Here is an 18,662-nt window from a genome sequence, read left to right as displayed (position 1 = left end):
GTAATGTTTGAGTTAGGAAAGGCCTGCGTGAACAGCCACGTCTTGAGTCTTTTCTTGAATGTTGAGATGCTGAGTTCCATTCTGTTAATTAATAGATTCTATGTTCCCGAATGCTTCCAAGAATAAATGTGTTTTTAACGCCTTCTTAAATTCCTTTCGACTAAATATTAGTCTTAAGGAATCTGGCAGAGCATTCCACAAAATAGGGCCAGCGACAGAAAAAGCTCTTTGCCTCGTTATGTTTAAAGCAGCCATCTTCACTGTGGGAACTTGTGCACACCAGGACTCAAACACTAACCACACTTGCACGTACACCCTGGAAATGAACGGGCGCCTGGCCTGTAGCAGCATGGCAATCACCGGCTCTGAATACCCCTTCAGCCCCAGACGTCGCCTCTCAAAAGCCAAGCCGTGAGAGAGAAGCGATCCTCCCAATCCGAGAAGATAGGGCCCTGGCGCAACAGGCTCTGTAACTGCGCCAGCCTTAATGATTCAACTGTGGTTAGTCGTACCAGATCTGCAAACCAAGGGCGACGTGGCCATTCCGGAGCCACCAGCACTACCGGACCTCTGTGTTGATCCACTCGTCCTAGGATTCGCCCGATGAGAGGTCAAGGAGGAAAGACATAAAACAGAATCCCTGTTGGCCATTTAGATACCAGGGCGTCGAGACCTACCAACCCCATCTCTTTCAGTCAACTGAAAAAACCGTGTCATCTTCGCGTTGAGGCTGGTCGCCAAGAGGTCCAACTGGGGAGCCCCCCACCCCCCCTCATCTGGCACAAATGAGGTTCCACGCTTCTCTGGACAGCTCCCATTCCCCTGGATCCAGCTGTTGTCTGCTGAGGAAGTCCGCCTGGATGTTGTCCATGCCTTACATGTGTGAGGCAGAAATGCCCTCTAGATGGCGCTGGGCCCAGGCAAAGAGGAGATGAGCTTCTTGGGCTATGGCAGGGCTCTTTGTACCACCCTGGCGGTTAAGGTATGCCACCGTGGTGGCGTTGTCTGAAAAGTCTTGAATCATCCGACCCTGCACCAGATCCAGAAATGCTTCCAAAGCCCTGTGTACAGCCCTGGATTCTAGGCGGTTGATGGACCAAGCTTGTTCTAATTCCAGCCACATGCCCTGTGCCGCTCTGCCCAGGCACATCACCTCCCCCCCCTCCCCCAACCTCGGAGGCTGGCGTCTGTGGACACTACTACCCAGTCTGGGGTTTCGAAGGGCATTCCTCTCTGGAGATTGGAATCCACAAGCCACCATGCCAGGCTGGATCTGGACTGCGAGGTGAGGGGCCTCTGAACCTGATACTGCTCTGACACTGGGCTGCATAGGGACAAGAGAGCTTGCTGCAATGGCCTCGAATGAGCGAATGTCCATGGAACGAAATCTATTTTTGAGGTCATAGATCTCAGTATCTGAAGATAATCCCAGGCCGTAGGAATCTGTGTTGTCCTATAGTAAATCACCTGCTGTTGCAATTTGCGCATCCGTTCTTCTGTCGGAAACACTCGGCCCAGGTGACTCTTCGCAAGGTTGATCACCCACCCTAACGACTGCAGCAAGTGGGTAACATAACGAATAGTCCGCTGACAGTCCTTCTCCTACTTTGCCCGGAGGAGCCAGTCGTCGAGGTACGGGTGCACCGATACTCCTTCCCACCGAAGGGCTGCCGCAACTACCACCATAACCTTGGTGAAGGTGCGGGGTGCCGATGCCAGCTCTAAGGGGAGCGCATGAAACTGGAAATGTTGTGCCAGGATCGAGAACTGCAGGAACCACTGATGATCGTTCTGGATTGGGATATGGAGGTAGGCCTCTGTGAGGTCCAAGGAGGCGAGGAACTCTCTCTTATGTACTGCCCTAGTCACCGTGCATAGGTCTCTATTCGAAAAAGTGGGACTTTCAGACTGTGGTTCACCTGTTGGAGGTCCAGCATGGACTGAAATGTCCCCTCTATTTCTGGCAACACAAAGTACACGGAGTACCGTCCTGCCCCTTGTTCTGCCTCAGGAACTGTAACGATGGCCTGCAGGTTTACCAGACGGTGTAGCGTGGTTTCCACGTGGCTCGCTTGTGGAGGAACAGCTCAACACCAGGAAGGCGTCTCTGAGTGGGTGAGAAAATTCTAAGACGTAACCTACGCGGATCACCTGCAGTACCCACTGGTTGGTCGTACTTCTTGCCCATTTCTCGTAGAATTGGGACAGCCTTCCCCTTACCGCCATCTCCGGGGAGTGGGTGCTCCTGATGTCATTGGGAGATTTTGCAGGCTGAAGTTCCCTGGCTGGGACCTCCTCTCGCAGCCTGGTTGGGTCCCCGAAAAGACTGCTGACATCCCGAGAAGGCCTGAATCCAGAGGAACCCCTTCTTCCTGACTTAGATCTTCTGGAATCTCTGACCCGGGACCTTGGGGCAAAGGTTTTCCGAAAAGGCTTTCTATCCTCCAGGAGCCTATTCCCTCTAGATTCTCCCAGTGACTTTACCAGCTGGTCCAAGTCCTCACCAAACAGGAGCTTCCCCCTGAAGGGAAGGTTACATAAATGTGCTTTAGAAGAAGAGTCAGCCGACCAATTCAGGAGCCACAGCAAGCGTCGGGCCGCTACTGAAAAGGCCATGGAACGCACTGAAGTCCTTACGAGGTCATACAGGGCATCCGCCATGTAAGCCACTCCCTGCCTCCAGGCGCGCCACCTGCGCCCGGGACATGGTCCCCGAGGCGGACAGATCCTGAGGTTGCTGGCTCCAACACAGACAGGCATGCTGCATCATACTGGCACATACAGCTGCTCTGAGGCTCAAAGCCGAGACTTCAAAAAGGCGCTTCAGGTGGACTTCCAATTTTCGATCCTGGGCATCCTTCAGGGCCACCGAACCTGCCACAGGAATGGTAGATTGCTCAATAAGGGCAGAGACCGCCGCATTTACCTTGGGGGTCCGAAAGGACTGCAAATTCTCCTCTGACAGTGGATACAGCTTGGCCATGGCCCATCCAACCTTGAGGCCGGCAACCGGGGCATCCCATTCGCTGCTATCGAGCTTCTGTTTTTTTCTTCGGAATTGGGAAAGCAGAGGGGGGTCCTTGCAGCCCATCCAGGACCAGGTTGACCCCTTCGCTGTCTGAATCCTCCTGTGACAGTTTGAGCCCTAATTCCTCCAGCACCTGGGGAATAAGGGGATGCAATTCCTCCTGCTTAAATAGCTGAACCACCCGAGGGGCATCATCCCCCCTCCCCCCCAGGGGCGTCCAGCAACAGCGGGTCATCCCTGCTGGCCTCTGGGTCCGGATCAGGGTCAGAGTCACCCTGGGGCATGGCTGCCCGAGGGCCCGGAGAAGGCAGGACCTGAGTCTTTAGACGCTTTGCAGAGCCACCAGCGCGGTCCTCATGCATTAGTAGCACAAACTCCGGGGAAAAAAACTCTGGGTCCCATATCCTCGCTACTGGAATCCGAAGCTATGTCCTTCGGGTCTCCCTGGCCCGGTTCCACTACTGCCAGGGAAAGGGGGGGGGGGGGGGGGGGAACACACTTCCTTAGCCTTCTTCCTCTGGGTAACCTTCGACCTCAGGGGAATAGCAGTTGATTCTGCTCTCCCCGCAGCAGTGCATGAGGCACAGAGAGAGTGAGCATCCAACTCTAAAACCAGGCCATAAGCCCTACAAACTTTCACCTGGGCATTTTCAGACACGGCAATCCTTCTCCCAGCTCTACTGGGTTACCAGAAGGAAGAAATCTGACGGGCTGAGTCTAGCATAAAAACAAACAAAATGGCTCCCAGCCAAGCCGATTAAACTGCCCAGTCCCTCAGAATGCCTGCTCTGAGGCCAAAATGTTCCCAGGAGCTACTTCCCCACCTGAGGAGGCTCTGGGAATTAGGAAGCTCCTCCTTCCCCAGCAGAGCACTGCCTGAAAGGCAAGCCTCATAGAAAAGCCCCTTGCAGAGAAAAAAAACTGAAGGCAAAAAAAAAAGTTTTGTTTTTTTTTAAACTCAGGAAATAATAACAAAAAAATCCCCACAGGGGTACTTTCCTTTAGGAGGCACTGGAAGAGGGCTTCAGGGAGCAAAGGGAACCAGTTCCCTGGCTATCCAACTCCCCAGAATCCAAAGGCTCTACAGCCGGAGGGACTCCACCCAAGGGATGGCCAGCAATCAGAACCTCGCGCCTCTGGGAGCCCTGCCAATACTCAGTCCAGAGCTACAAGATGCACCATCTGCTGGAAACAAAAAAATACTGAGGAACTGCAGATGGCACTAGAGTTATATACCGTAGCAAGGCCTCGAAGTTTGTTCTCTGCCTCCATCTGCTGGTAGGAGGATGTAACCCCCTGGTCTGGATTGATCTGGGTATGTCCAGGAAAGCAAAGTTGCTTACCTGTTAACAGGTGTGTTTTGTGAACAGCAATGCAAACAGCCACAAAATCTCTTCCTCGTTGCTGGAAAGCCAGTGAATACTGCTAAGGGAAGAAAACTGAAGCGATCGAATGCGGTGACTGATGAGCGGGAAGACCCATGCATACTAAAAAAATGAGACTATAATTTTCTGCGCATATATGGAGAATCCTGCCTGCACTCGGGGCTGTCTAATGAAGTGGGTGGCTGTTTGCGTTGCTGTGCACGGAAGAACATTTGTTACAGGTAAGCAACTTCACTTTGTATTGTACACCACCAGTAGACAGATTTGGTTGCAAAATATTCTTCAGCATAGCCAAACTTCAGAATGTTCTGGTACCGGATCGTTTTAGCATACAATGAAAGCAATTTTACCGAAAAAAAAAAAGTTTTAGGGTGGGCAACCAAAATGCGTTTTTGTATTCTGCCGACTCGCGCCGTCCGCCTCACGGAAATACCTTAGCGCTGACGTCGGGAGGAGGGGAAAGTGCGCAGCTCCCGGGCCGCCATTATGTATGCTAGTCTCTGGGGGCGGGAGCAACGCAACAAGCCAGCCCTTACTATCCCCTTTTTTTCGGGCCCCCTCGCCTCTATGTATAACTATTAAGTACATGGGTTATTTTTTCTATCTGTCTATACGGCCATATATCTATTCAGTTGTAGGCAGTGGGTGCTGAACAACCACCTCAGCAGCTGAGACGAGCCGGGCAGCAGCTCCACCCCGGTCGCTGAGACGAGCCGGGCAGCAGCTCCACCCCGGTCGCTGAGACGAGCCGGGCAGCAGCTCCACCCCGGTCGCTGAGACGAGCCGGGCAGCAGCTCCACCCCGGTCGCTGAGACGAGCCGGGCAGCAGCTCCACCCCGGTCGCTGAGACGAGCCGGGCAGCAGCGGAGTGTTTGGCGCGCGAGGGTTGGAGGCTGGCTTTGGGGGAGGCCGTTACCATCCGCGTGCAGCAGTCCGGGGACTGTGAAGAAAAAAAGGCCGGAGGGCCTTTACCCCTTAGCCCGAGGCCTCGCCTGAAGAAGAAGAAGAGGGCGGGCAAGCAACCTGACCGGCGCAACCCATTGCCGCCGCCATGGATGACAAAGCATTCACCAAAGAACTGGATCAGTGGATCGAACAGTTGAATGAGTGTAAACAGCTCAATGAGAATCAAGTACGGACGCTGTGCGAGAAGGTAAGCAGGGGAGGGCGGTAGTGCTGCAGTTCGAGCAAATCAGTTGGTACACGGAAGCAGAACAAAACGCGGATTATGTGGTTTTCGGCTCCCCTCCCCATTTTTTAAACTAACGCTCAACTACGCTTCGTTGATCGCAGCGAGACCTTGGCCTGGAGGCATGATATATATTGATTTTATTTAATTCCTCTTAGCCGGTCTTCGGTTTTAGCTTTGTGGGCTTGCTGAACATGAGCATTATGGGGGCGGGAAGCCGAGAATGCCTGGCCTGTGCAGCGAGAACTATGCGTTATAGATAGGTACTGTGTGGAGCTGTGTACTATCTGGCCGATATACAGGTCGATCCAGTAAAGTGTGCTCCGTCGGAGCGCACTGTCACCCTGCCCTGGACGCGTGTTTTCCCTTACCCCTTATTCAGTAAGGGGAGGAAAACACGCGGCCCACCCGCGGCACCTAATAGCGCCCTCAACATGCAAATGCATGTTGATGGCCCTATTAGGTATTCCCGAGCGATCCAGTAAGTAAAATGTGCAGCCAAGCCGCAGATTTTACTCTAAGAAATTAGCGCCGCCCAAAGGTCGGCGCTAATTTCTTCCGGCGCCAGGGAAGTGCACAGAAAAGCAGTAAAAACTGCTTTTCTGTGCACCCTCCGACTTAATATCATAGCAATATTAAGTCGGAGGTCCCCAAAAGTAAAAAAAAGTAAAAAAAAAAAATAAAAAAATTTTGAATTCGGCCCGCGGCTGTCGGGCCGAAAACTGGACGCTCAATTTTGCCGGCGTCCGGTTTCCGAGCCCGTGGCTGTCAGCGGGCTCGAGAACCGACTCCGGCAAAATTGAGCGTCGGCTGTCAAACCCGCTGACAGCCGCCGCTCCAGGCCAAAAGGAGGCGCTAGGGACACGCTAGTGTCCCTAGCGCCTCCTTTTCCTCGTTTGCACCGCGTCGCCTAATTTAAATACTGGATCGCTCGCACCGGCGAGGGGCCGGTGCGCGCGCCGGGAGAGCGGGCGTTAGTCCGCTCTCCCACGGACTTTACTGGATCGGGCTGATAGTAAAGTGTGGCCGAGGTTGCCCGTTTTTTAACCCGCTTTGGACGCACGTTTTGAGCGCGCAAGGCGGACCCGCGATTCAGTGTCATTTGAAATGATAGGTACCAGTGCACCCTGAATACTGTATAGGCGCTGTATACCGCTCTGCTTTGGATGCTCGTTTGTTGCCGCTTGGATTTGCGTCTAATTTGAATACTGAATCGAGCGGCTTGTGAACCAAAATGTGCGGGCGCCCGGCACTGCCGCATTTTTTCTTACGCGTCCTTACTGTATCGGCGGGCCCTAATTTGCATGCTTTCTTTAGCGCCCGCAACATGCAAATGCATGTTGATGGGCCTATTAGTTGTTCCCGGGAGATACAGAAAGTAAAATGTGCAGCCAAACCACACATTTTACTTTCAGAAATTAACGCCTACCCAAAGGCAGGAGTTAATTTCGGCCGGCACTGGGAAAGTGTACAGAAAAGCAGAAGGATACTAATGAAACAGGAGAGTTAGGGCATCCCAACAGAGAGGTTCCATTAAAAGCAAACATAGTCCATATGCCTATATGTAAAAAATCACCAAAGCTAATGATTTCCCAATTATTCCAAACAACTGAAAAGCAGGTTGTTAAAACAAACAAAAAACACACTTTGAAGTGTCTGTATGCCAATGCCAGAAGTCTAAGAAGTAAGATGGGAGAGTTAGAGTGTATAGCAGTAAATGATGAGATTGACATAATTGGCATCACAGAGACTTGGTGGAAGGAGGATAACCAATGAGACAGTGCTATATCGCAATGATACGCAGGATCAACTTGGTGGGGGTGTGGCACTTTATGTCTGGGAAGATATAGAGTCCAACAGGATAAAGATCATACAAGAGACTAAATGCTCGGTAGAATCTGTATGGTTAGAAATCCCATGTGTGTTGGGTAAGAGTATAGTGATAGGAGTATACTACCGTCCACCTGGACAAAATGGTCAGACAGATGATGAAATGCTAAGAGAAATCAGGGAAGCAAGCCAATTTGGCAGTGCAATAATAATGGGAAATTTCAATTACTCTAATATTGACTGGGTAAATGTAACATCAGGACTTGCTAGAGACACAAAGTTCCTGGATGAAATAAATGATTGCTTCATGGAGCAATTGGTTCAGGAAGCAACAAGAGAGGGAGCTATTTTAGATTTAATTCTTAGTGGAACGCAGGATTTGCTGAGAGAGGTAATGGTGGTGGGGCCACTTGGCAACAGTGATCATAACATCAAATTTAAACTAATAACTGGAAGGGGGACAGTAAATAAATCTGCAGCCCTAACACTAAATTTTCAAAAGGGAAACTTTGATAAAATGAGGAAAATAGTTAGAAAAAAAATGAAAGGTGCAGCTGCAAAGGTTAAAAGTGTTCAACAGGCTTGGACATTGTTTAAAAATACAATCCTAGAGGCGCAGTCCATATGTATTCCATGCATTAAGAAAGGTGGAAGGAAGCCAAAACGATTACCGTCATGGTTAAAAGGTGAGGTGAAAGAGGCTATTTTAGCCAAAAAAACATCCTTCAAAAATTGGAAGAAGGATCCATCTGAAGAAAATAGGATAAAACATAAGTATTGTCATGGTAAGTGTAAAACATTGATAAGACAGGCGAAGAGAGAATTTGAAATGAAGTTGGCCATAAGAGGCAAAAACTCATAATAAAAACTTTTTAAAATATATCCTATGCAAGAAACCTATGAGGGAGTCGGTTGGACCATTAGATGACCGAGGGGTTAAAGGGGCTCTTAGGGAAGATAAGGCCATTGCAGAAAGACTAAATGAATTCTTTGCCTCAGTGTTTACTAATGAGGATGTTGGGGAGATACCAGTTCTGGAGATGGTTTTCAGGGGTGATGAGTCAGACGAACTGAATAAAATCACTATGAACCTGGAAATGTAGTAGGCCAGATTGACAAACTAAAGAGTAGCAAATCACCTGGACCGGATGGTATGCATCCTAGAGTAATGAAGGAACTAAAAAATTAAATTTCTGATCTATTAGTTAAAATTTATAACCTATCATTAAAATCATCCATTGTACCTGAAGACTGGAGGGTGGCCAATGTAACCCCAATATTTAAAAAAGGCTCCAGGGGCGATCCGGGTAACTATAGACCAGTGAGCCTGACTTCAGTGCTAGGAAAAATAGTGAAAACTATTCTCAAGATGAAAATCATAGAGCATATAGAAAGACATGATTTAATGGAACACAGTCAACATGGATTCACCCAAGGGAAGTCTTGCCTAACAAATCTGCTTCATTTTTTTGAAGAGGTTAATAAAAATGTGGATAAAGGTGAACCGGTAGATGTAGTGTATTTGGATTTTCAGAAGGCGTTTGACAAAGTCCCTCATGAGAGGCTTCTAAGAAAACTAAAAAGTCATGGGATAGGAGGTGATGTCCTTTCGTGGATTACAAACTGGTTAAAAGACAGGAAACTGAGAGTAGGATTAAATGGTCAATTTTCCCAGTGGAAAAGGGTAAACAGTGGAATGCCTCAGGGATCTGTTCTTGGACCGATGCTTTTCAATATATATATAAATGATCTGGAAAGGAATACGACGAGTGAGGTTATCAAATTTGCGGATGATACAAAATTATTCAGAGTAGTTAAATCACAAGCAGACTGTGATACATTACAGGAGGACCTTGCAAGACTGGAAGATTGGGCATCCAAATGGCAGATGAAATTTAATGTGGACAAGTGCAAGGTATTGCATATAGGGAAAAATAACCCTTGCTGTAGTTACACGCTGTTAGCTCCTAATATGGAACCTACCACCCAGGAAAAAGATCTAGGCAGCATAGTGGATAATACTTTAAAATCATCTGCTCAGTGTGCTGCAGCAGTCAAAAAAGCCAACAGAATGTTAGGAATTATTAGGAAGGGAATGGTTAATAGAACGGAAAATGTCATAATGCCTCTATATCGCTCCATGGTGAGACCGCACCTTGAATACTGTGTACAATTCTGGTCGCCGCATCTCAAAAAAGATATAGTTGTGATGGAGAAGGTACAGAGAAGGGCAACCAAAATGATAAAGGGTATGGAACAGCTCCCCTATGAGGAAAGGCTGAAGAGGTTAGGGCTGTTCAGCTTGGAGAAGAGACGGCTGAGGGGGGATATGATAGAGGTCTTTAAGATCATGAGAGGTCTTGAACGAGTAGATGTGACTCTTGTTTGTAATAACAACTCTGACCAAGTCTTAAATCACACAATGATATATTTATTATACTGAGTATAAGCAAAGGTATACTTAGGAAGCAAAGGTATACTTACAACATGTACATAGCACATCTATGGTCTGGAACATTTGCTTGTTTTTTTCTTTTTGCAAGCTCTTTTTATATACATTTTCTGTAAGCTAATTGATAACTACTATTTGTTCCAAACCACAAGATTTCAGTTAACCTTGCTGCTAAGTGCAGCTACTCTTTGTTCCCGTTTGATCTTATCTTACTTCATATGCACAAACTTTCTTCACAGATACCCTTTTTCAGATCTGTTATCTTCACAGATACCCTTTCTCCGATCCTTCATCTTGTTATCTCATGCTCATCCTGTGACTTACTTGTTGACGTTTCACCTGGATTCTGCTAATGTGTGTGTTGCTTTGCAAAACTAGGCCATAGTTCATATGTTGCTTTGCAAAACTAGGCCATAGTTCACCATAGCTTCTTCTTCTTTCTTCAGAGCCTTAATTCATTTTGAGGCCTCTGGTATTTTTTCCATCAGTATGTTCTACACTCTGTTATTTACACTTTCGAATAATAGGACTAGGGGGCATTCCATGAAGTTAGCAAGTAGCACATTTAAGACTAATCGGAGAAAATTCTTTTTCACTCAATGCACAATAAAGCTCTGGAATTTGTTGCCAGAGGAACAAACCCGAGGAACTGCCAGTGCAGTTAGTGTAGCTGGGTTCAAAAAAGGTTTGGATAAGTTCTTGGAGGAGAAGTCCATTAATGGCTATTAATCAAGTTTACTTAGGGAATAGCCACTGCTATTAATTGCATCAGTAGCATGGGATGATCTTAGTGTTTGGGTAATTGCCAGGTTCTTGTGGCTTGGTTTGGCCTCTGTTGGAAACAGGATGCTGGGCTTGATGGACCCTTGGTCTGACCCAGCATGGCAATTTCTTTGAACTAAGATGTAATAGCTAAGATGTAATAGGCAGAGATGGCATTGATAGGCCTTATCACTTAAAAACAGGGTCAGCAGACTAGGCTTAAATAATATATATAACATACCATTCTATTAATATATTTACAGGGAAATTAAAAACAAAAAACAGAAAACAATGCCCCTAACTGTATGACACTGAATTTCATCAACAAAAAAAGGCTTACACTTTTTCTGTGTTTGTTCTGCTATATTTGGAAAAACCTTAAACTCTTGCTGAAAAACATTTTCATTATTATGTCTGAAATAAAGCTTTGAGTCAGATAGGTACTGGCTCTGGTATTTGAGTAACACCAACGAAACTATTAGAGTCTAAAATTTAGCTACATCTCTGTCTGAAGTCTCCAACAAGGTAGTAATTTCCAAAGAATTCTTATACAGCTCGATCCAGTAAAGTGTGCTCCGTCGGAGCGCACTGTCACCCTGCTCTGGACGCGTGTTTTCCCTTACCCCTTATTCAGTAAGGGGAGGAAAACACGCGGCCCGCCCGCGGCACCTAATAGCGCCCTCAACATGCAAATGCATGTTGATGGCCCTATTAGGTATTCCCTAGCGATCCAGTAAGTAAAATGTGCAGCCAAGCCGCACATTTTACTCTAAGAAATTAGCGCCGCCCAAAGGTCGGCGCTAATTTCTTCCGGCGCCAGGGAAGTGCACAGAAAAGCAGTAAAAACTGCTTTTCTGTGCACCCTCCGACTTAATATCATAGCGATATTAAGTCGGAGGTCCCCAAAAGTAAAAAAAAGTAAAAAAAAAAAAAAAATAAAAATTTTGAATTCGGCCCGCGGCTGTCGGGCCGAAAACCGGACGCTCAATTTTGCCGGCGTCCGGTTTCCGAGCCCGTGGCTGTCAGCGGGCTCGAGAACCGACGCCGGCAAAATTGAGCGTCGGCTGTCAAACCCGCTGACAGCCGCCGCTCCAGGCCAAAAGGAGGCGCTAGGGACGCGCTAGTGTCCCTAGCGCCTCCTTTTCCCCGTTTGCACCGCGTCGCCTCATTTAAATACTGGATAGCGCGCACCGGCGAGGGGCCGGTGCGCGCGCCGGGAGAGCGGGCGTTCGTCCGCTCTCCCGCGGACTTTACTGGATCGAGCTGATAATTAGGAGATAATTCCTGTTGACCACCTGTAGGGGAATGGCTGTGGTCTTACCTCCCTCCCTATTGCTTCCTTTTTCAGCGATCCCTCCAATTAATATGAGTGTTCAGGAGCTAATATAAAGACACTAATACAGGGACAGCACTTATTAGGGAACAACAATAAGAAAACAACTACAAAAGCAGGCTCGACATCTGGTGCTTATCAGATTACACATGTAATGCAAGCATCACATCTCCTAGCGTAGAATTCCACTGATAGGGAATAAGATGAGAATTCTTACTTTCTTCAATGGAGATTCAGCACAGTTTGCTCTCTGTGAAGTGCTGTGGCAGGATCTGATCCAGGGTAAGGGTGTTCAGAACTGAGAAGGTCTTCACCTTATTACTGACCAGCAACAAGGTGTACTCTGCTCCTCTACTCCTGGACACCCCGGAGGAGATCAGTCTTTCAGCCCAAGTGTAGAGGAGAGGTGGAGGTAGGGGGAGGCAGCAGCTCTTCCCTGTATGTACCTGGATCAGTCCAGACAGTGGGTTATATTCCCCGACCAGCAGATGGAGTCAGAACAGAGTTTGAGAGCGTCAGCATATAGAGTAGTGCACCCTCTGCTGGAGCTCAGTATTCTTCTGACTCCAGCAGATGCGAGTGGGGGGATCCACTAGCTCCCCCAGATTGACAGGGTTTCTTCATTTTTAGTTATTTCTTTCTTTTTCTCCACAGTATTTCCCTGTCATATGTTTCTCTTCATTTTGGATCCTTAAAGTTTAAAAAAAAAAAAAAAAAGTTTTCAATTTTTGAGGAGGCGTGTGTCTGTGGCTTTGCCTTCTCTATTCTGTACTCCTTTCCTCTTCCGTTGGGGTAAGTGGAAGTTTTTTTAATTTCTTTCTCCACAGGTTTGCTTCCTTTTGGTGGTGCCCCGTGGATGCCGGTGGTTCCGGCCGCTCCACGCGTCGTTGGGGGTCCCGCGGTTCGTAATCTCCGCCCGTGGATGTGTGCTCAACTAAAACGGGGGTTTTCCCCCGCAGTTACTGGACCCCTTCGGCGGGTTGTTAGGGCCATTTCCAGGCCCCCCCCGCAGCACTAGCTCGTCTTTGGCCCCCCCCTCCCGAAGCTTTTCTTTTTCCTGGTGCTGACATGCCGCGGTCCTCGAGGTGTGAGGCCTGCGGCGAGCCGGGAAATCAATTTCTGAGGGAGGGGCTTTGTGAGCGGTGCTTCCCCGACGGGGAAGGCACCCTGCAGTCCTCCGGTGCGATTTCGGACCTGCCTCCTCCTCAGCCCGGGTGGCGCGGGCCGGCCACGACGCCGCCTTTGGCGGGAACGGTGGCCATTTTAGGGGGTCAGTGTGAGACGGACTCGCTCCCAGATGCAGACAGGATTGGTTGCACTGGCTCTCAACAGGCTTTGCCCCCGGCGGGAGGTTTGCCCGACCGGGGCTCCCAGGACGGTCCCCCCCCCAGGAATTCCAATCAGCTCTCCGTTTTTCTCACCTGACTTTATTCTGGCAATGCACATGGCTTATTTGCAAGGTATGGGAGCGCAGGCGCCTAATCCCCTGGGGGCCCCTCCCCCAAAGGTTCCTAAACTTGCTGTTGGTCTCACCGCCTCGTCCGTTACGCCTGGATCCCTGCCGGGTCCCTCTCCCGTGCCACCCCGGCGTACTATGGGGGCGGCTTCGCTGGTGAGAGACGTCTCCCTAGAACCCCCTAGGCGCATCCAGATGGACATACGGAGGGTAACGACCCTCGAGCCCTACGGATTTTTCCAAAAGAAGAGCTGGATGAACTCATCCACCACATTATTCAGGAGCTGGACCTCGACCCACCTCCGGATCCGCCGATCCCTGTGGCTCCTGCCGTCGCCACCTCGTCTCGCAAAGGAGATCCAGTACTTGCCGCCCTCTGTCCTAGAGCAAGGGCTTTCCCTATTCATGAGTCCTTCCTACAGCTTCTCACCAGGGAGTGGGAAACTCCCGAGGCATCCTTGAAAGTCACACGTGCCATGGAAAAGCTATACCCGCTCCCCGAGGATTTTTTGGATCTTATCAAGGTTCCCAAGGTGGACTCAGCGGTGTCGGCAGTGACCAAGAGGACAACCATCCCGGTTACGGGGGGAACGGCCCTGCGGGATACGCAGGACCGTAAACTAGAGACCTTCCTCAAGAGGGTCTTCGAAGTCTCCGCCCTGGGTATGCGGGCCGTGATGTGCAGTTCGCTCGCGCAAAGGGCCAGCTTACTCTGGGTACAGCAGCTTCTCACCTCTCAGGAATTGCCCCCCGAAGAGGCCGCCCAAGCGGACCGGCTGGAATCTGCCATAGCATACGGGGCATATGATCTCTTTCGCGTAATGGCGAGGTCCATGGTTTCGGTTGTAGCAGCCCGACGGCTCTTGTGGCTTTGCAACTGGGCAGCGGATGCTTCCTCCAAGTCGAGCCTTGGCTCCCTCCCCTTTCGGGGGAAGTTCTTATTTGGAGAGGACCTGGATCAGATCATCAAGTCACTGGGGCAAAATTCGGTGCATCGGCTGCCGGAGGATAGACAGCGTTCCTTCAGATCATTTTCTTCCGGTAGAACCAGGGCCAGGGCACAGCGACTTTATAGGTCTTACAGACAGTCCGCTTCCTGGACACAGCAGACAAGACCCCAGCCTTGGTCTCGTTCCTTTCGTGGGCGGAGGCCCGCGAGAGAGGGTCCAGGGCAGGGAATTCCGCCCACAAAGTCATCCCAATGATGCCAAAGGAGCCCACTTCTCACCTCCCCGGATCGGAGGCCGCCTCATGGACTTCTACGAGGAGTGGGCAGTAATCTCCACGGACCAGTGGGTGCTGGACACCATAAGAGACGGTTACGCCTTGGAATTTGTCCGCCCCCCGAGGGACCGGTTCATCTTCTCCCCCTGTGGCTCGGAACTCAAGAGGATAGCGGTTCAACAAACACTAGACTGACTGCAGGAAATAGGGGCCATCGTTCCCGTCCCCTTCGAGGTGGGCTTGGGCCACTATTCCATTTACTTCATCGTTCCCAAAAAGGACGGTTCCTTTCGCCCCATCCTGGACTTGAAGGAGGTAAACAAGGCCCTCAGGATCACCCGATTCCGCATGGAGACTCTCCGATCAGTGATTGCTGCAATGCACAAGGGAGAATTCCTCGCTTCACTGGACCTCTCGGAAGCGTACTTGCACATTTCCATCCTGCCGGCTCACCGGCGGTATCTTCGCTTCAAGATTCTCGGTCAACACTTTCAGTTCAAGGCGCTTCCCTTCGGTTTGGCAACTGCACCTCGGACCTTCACAAAGATCATGGTAGTGGTGGCGGCGGCCCTCCGCAAGGAGGGTATCCTAGTACATCCGTATCTAGACGACTGGCTGATTCGAGCGAAGTCCTTCTCACATGGTCAGACCTCAGTGGCCAGAGTAGTACAATTCCTACGCTCTCTGGGCTGGGTGGTGAACCTTCCAAAGAGTTCCCTTGTGCCCTCGCAACATCTGGATTTCTTAGGGGCGAGCTTCGATACCCGGCGGGGGATGGTGTTCCTGCGCCAGGACAAGGCGCAAGCCCTGAGAGAGCACGTGCTTCGGTTTTCGGCTCTGGAAGAACCAACGGCCTGGAATTATCTGCAACTCCTGGGAGTAATGGCCTTCACCATCGACATGGTACCCTGGGCGTTTGCACACCTGCGTCCACTGCAGGCGTCCCTACTATCCCGCTGGAAACCAGTCTCCCAAGAGTATCAGGTGATCCTGCCGCTTCCACCATTAGCCAGGAAAAGCCTGGATTGGTGGCTTGTCCCCTCGCATCTGGCTTGGGGAGTCTTGCTCGAGGTTCCCAATTGGGTGGTGGTGACCACCGATGCCAGCCTCGCGGGATGGGGCGCCGTCTGCGAAAGAAGCGCCACTCAAGGGACTTGGACGCCAGAGGAGGCAAAGTGGCCGATCAATCGCCTAGAAACGAGAGCCGTGCGTTTCACTCTCCAGCGTTTTCTTCCCCTGGTGCGACACAGGGAGGTGAGGATCCTCTCGGACAATGCTACCACAGTGGTCTACATCAATCGGCAAGGGGGGACAAGAAGCAAGCATGTCTCCCTCGAGTCTACTCCCCTGATGGAGTGGGCGGAGAGCAATCTCGTCCGGATAGCGGCCTCTCACATCGCCGGGGTGGACAACGTTCAGGCAGACTTCCTGAGTCGTCAACAGCTAGACCCCGGCGAGTGGGCTCTCTCCGAAGAGGCAATGCATCTCATCATCCGTCGTTGGGGGACTCCACGCCTCGATCTAATGGCGACATTTCTCAACGCCAAGGTTCCACACTTCTTCAGCCGCAGAAGAGAGCGCGGCGCGGAGGGGGTGGATGCCCTCGCCCTTCCGTGGCCGTCGGATCAACTGCTCTATGTATTTCCTCCTTGGCCTCTGGTCGGCAAGGTTCTCCGCAGGTTAGAACATCATCGAGGGACTGTAATTCTCGTCGCCCCGGAATGGCCCCGTCGGCCATGGTTCGCAGATCTACTTCAGATGACGGTGGACGGCCCACTTCGCCTGTCCCATCTTCCTCATCTTCTGCGCCAGGGTCCGGTATTTTTCGAGCAGGCAGAACTCTTCTGTCTTGCGGCCTGGCTTTTGAATGGCGTCGTCTCCGCCACAGAGGCTACCCGGAGACAGTGATCTCAACGATGCTTCGTTCCCGCAAGCCTTCGACCTCCGTCGCTTACGTCCGAGTTTGGAAAGTCTTCGAAGCATGGTGTTCCGACCGCGGAGTCCAAACCATGGAGGCGACTGTCCCGCTGATCCTTCATTTCCTACAGGATGGTCTGGATAAGGGTCTCGCCTATAATTCGCTCCGGGTTCAGGTGGCGGCCTTGAATGTCTTGGTACAGAAGGACTGCTCTCTACCCCTTCAGCCGGATATCGCACGTTTTCTGAAGGGTGCCAAACACCTGCGGCCACCGGTCAGGGATCCTTTCCCTTCTTGGAGTCTCAACTTGGTGCTGCGCACACTGTCGGGCCCTCCTTTTGAACCCCTGAGGGGGTCCTCCCTCAAGGACCTGACCCTCAAGACGGTTTTCCTGGTAGCCATCTCTTCTGCTCGCCGGATTTCAGAACTTCAAGCCTTGTCCTGCCGAGACCCTTATCTGCGTTTCTCCGACTCCGGGGTTTCCCTTCGTACGGTGCCATCCTTCCTACCAAAGGTGGTCCCGGCCTTCCACGTCAATCAAACGGTAGAGCTTCCAGCGTTTGCTCCAGAGGAACCCCGGTCTCTCCGGCTCCTGGACGTCAAGCGTGTACTGCTCCGTTACCTGGAGGTTACCAATGACTTCCGGGTATCTGATCATTTGTTTGTCCTCTGGTCAGGACCGAGGAGAGTTTCTCAGGCATCCAAGACGACTATTGCTCGCAGGATAAAGGACGCCATCTCTTCCGCTTACATTGTGGCGGGGCGGGTGCCGCCTCGCAGCGTCTCGGCTCATTCCACGCGATCCCAAGCGGCGTCCTGGGCGGAATCTCGCTCTGTTTCCTCCCAGGAAATCTGCCGTGCGGCGACATGGAAGTCGTTGCACACTTTTTCCAGACATTACAGACTACACCTGGCGCCTCAGGGCACGGGTTCTTTTGGCGATCAGGTTCTCCGAGCAGGTCTCTCAGTACTCCACCCGGTTTAGGGAAGCTTGGGTACATCCCACTGTCTGGACTGATCCAGGTACGTACAGGGAAAAGAAAATTATTCCTTACCTGCTAATTTTCGTTCCTGTAGTACCATGGATCAGTCCAGACGCCCGCCACTAGGGGTTTCATTAGGTCCTGCTCGGATTCTTCCAGGTATTTTTCATTCTGTTTGTCTCTGATTAGTGTTACTGTTCACAGCTCCTCACAAGTTGACTGTTGCTGGTCCCGTTGACCGTTTGTTTACTTATATCTTTCTCTGTTCCTCTTTGGGAACGGTTCTGGATCCAAAATGTTGTGTTTTTTGCTTTTGGGCTTTGCTATGCGTAATACTGAGCTCCAGCAGAGGGTGCACTACTCTATATGCTGACGCTCTCAAACTCTGTTCTGACTCCATCTGCTGGTCGGGGGATATAACCCACTGTCTGGACTGATCCATGGTACTACAGGAACGAAAATTAGCAGGTAAGGAATAATTTTCTTTCGTTTGGGTCATCATCGTCTTCTGGATGGGTAACGTTGACCGACAACTGATTGACCGTGAATGCTTGCTCTCTGCTGCTTTTAAGGCCTCACGTATCCATTATTCAGAATTTCATTCATAGTCAGGTGAATACATAATTAAGGTTTTGATAAGCTACGGCTTCCTGCGCTTTCAGAATATTTTGTTTCTTTCTCCAGGTTCAATGAGGGGCCAACATGACAACTGCCAGTTCACATCTGACAGTGATTGCTCTGGGATTGGCCCCAGAGGCATAAAAAGAGGCCCTTAGTGTTCTTGCTGCACATATATAGAAACATATAGAAATGACTGCAGAAGAAGAACAAACGGCCCATCCAGTCTGCCCAGCAAGCTTTCACAGTTATTTTTCTCATTCCTATCAGTTACTTTGACCGTTGAGGTCAGGGCCCTTATTGGTAACTTTTTTGGTTCTAATTTCCTTCCACCCCTGCCATTGATGTAGAGAGCAGTGCTGGAGCTGCATAAAAGTGAAGTATCAAGCCTAATTGGTTAGGGGTAGTAACCGCCATAATAAGCAAGCTACTCCCACGCTTATTTGTTTACCCAGACAATGCAATTCAATCCTTATTGGTAGTT

The 18,662-nt window shown here is 50.3% G+C and overlaps 1 protein-coding gene across 1 annotated transcript in view; it reads left to right on the top strand.

Moving 5' to 3' along the window:
• The first annotated feature begins 4,886 nt into the window (after positions 1-4,886).
• The window catches only part of PPP2CB (protein phosphatase 2 catalytic subunit beta), a 428,792-nt gene continuing 415,016 nt past the window's right edge, over positions 4,887-18,662 (top strand). The window contains exon 1 of the mRNA XM_029601853.1: positions 4,887-5,566. Within this exon, the coding sequence (XP_029457713.1) occupies positions 5,465-5,566 (102 nt within the window). The 5' untranslated portion in view covers positions 4,887-5,464. The remainder of the gene's footprint in view (positions 5,567-18,662) is intronic.

This window comes from Rhinatrema bivittatum, chromosome 1, assembly GCF_901001135.1.
Source record: "Rhinatrema bivittatum chromosome 1, aRhiBiv1.1, whole genome shotgun sequence".
Taxonomy (NCBI): Eukaryota; Metazoa; Chordata; class Amphibia; order Gymnophiona; family Rhinatrematidae; genus Rhinatrema; species Rhinatrema bivittatum.
The sequence above is the reverse complement of the archived record's forward strand: the minus strand, read 5'-3'. Positions and strand labels throughout refer to the sequence as shown.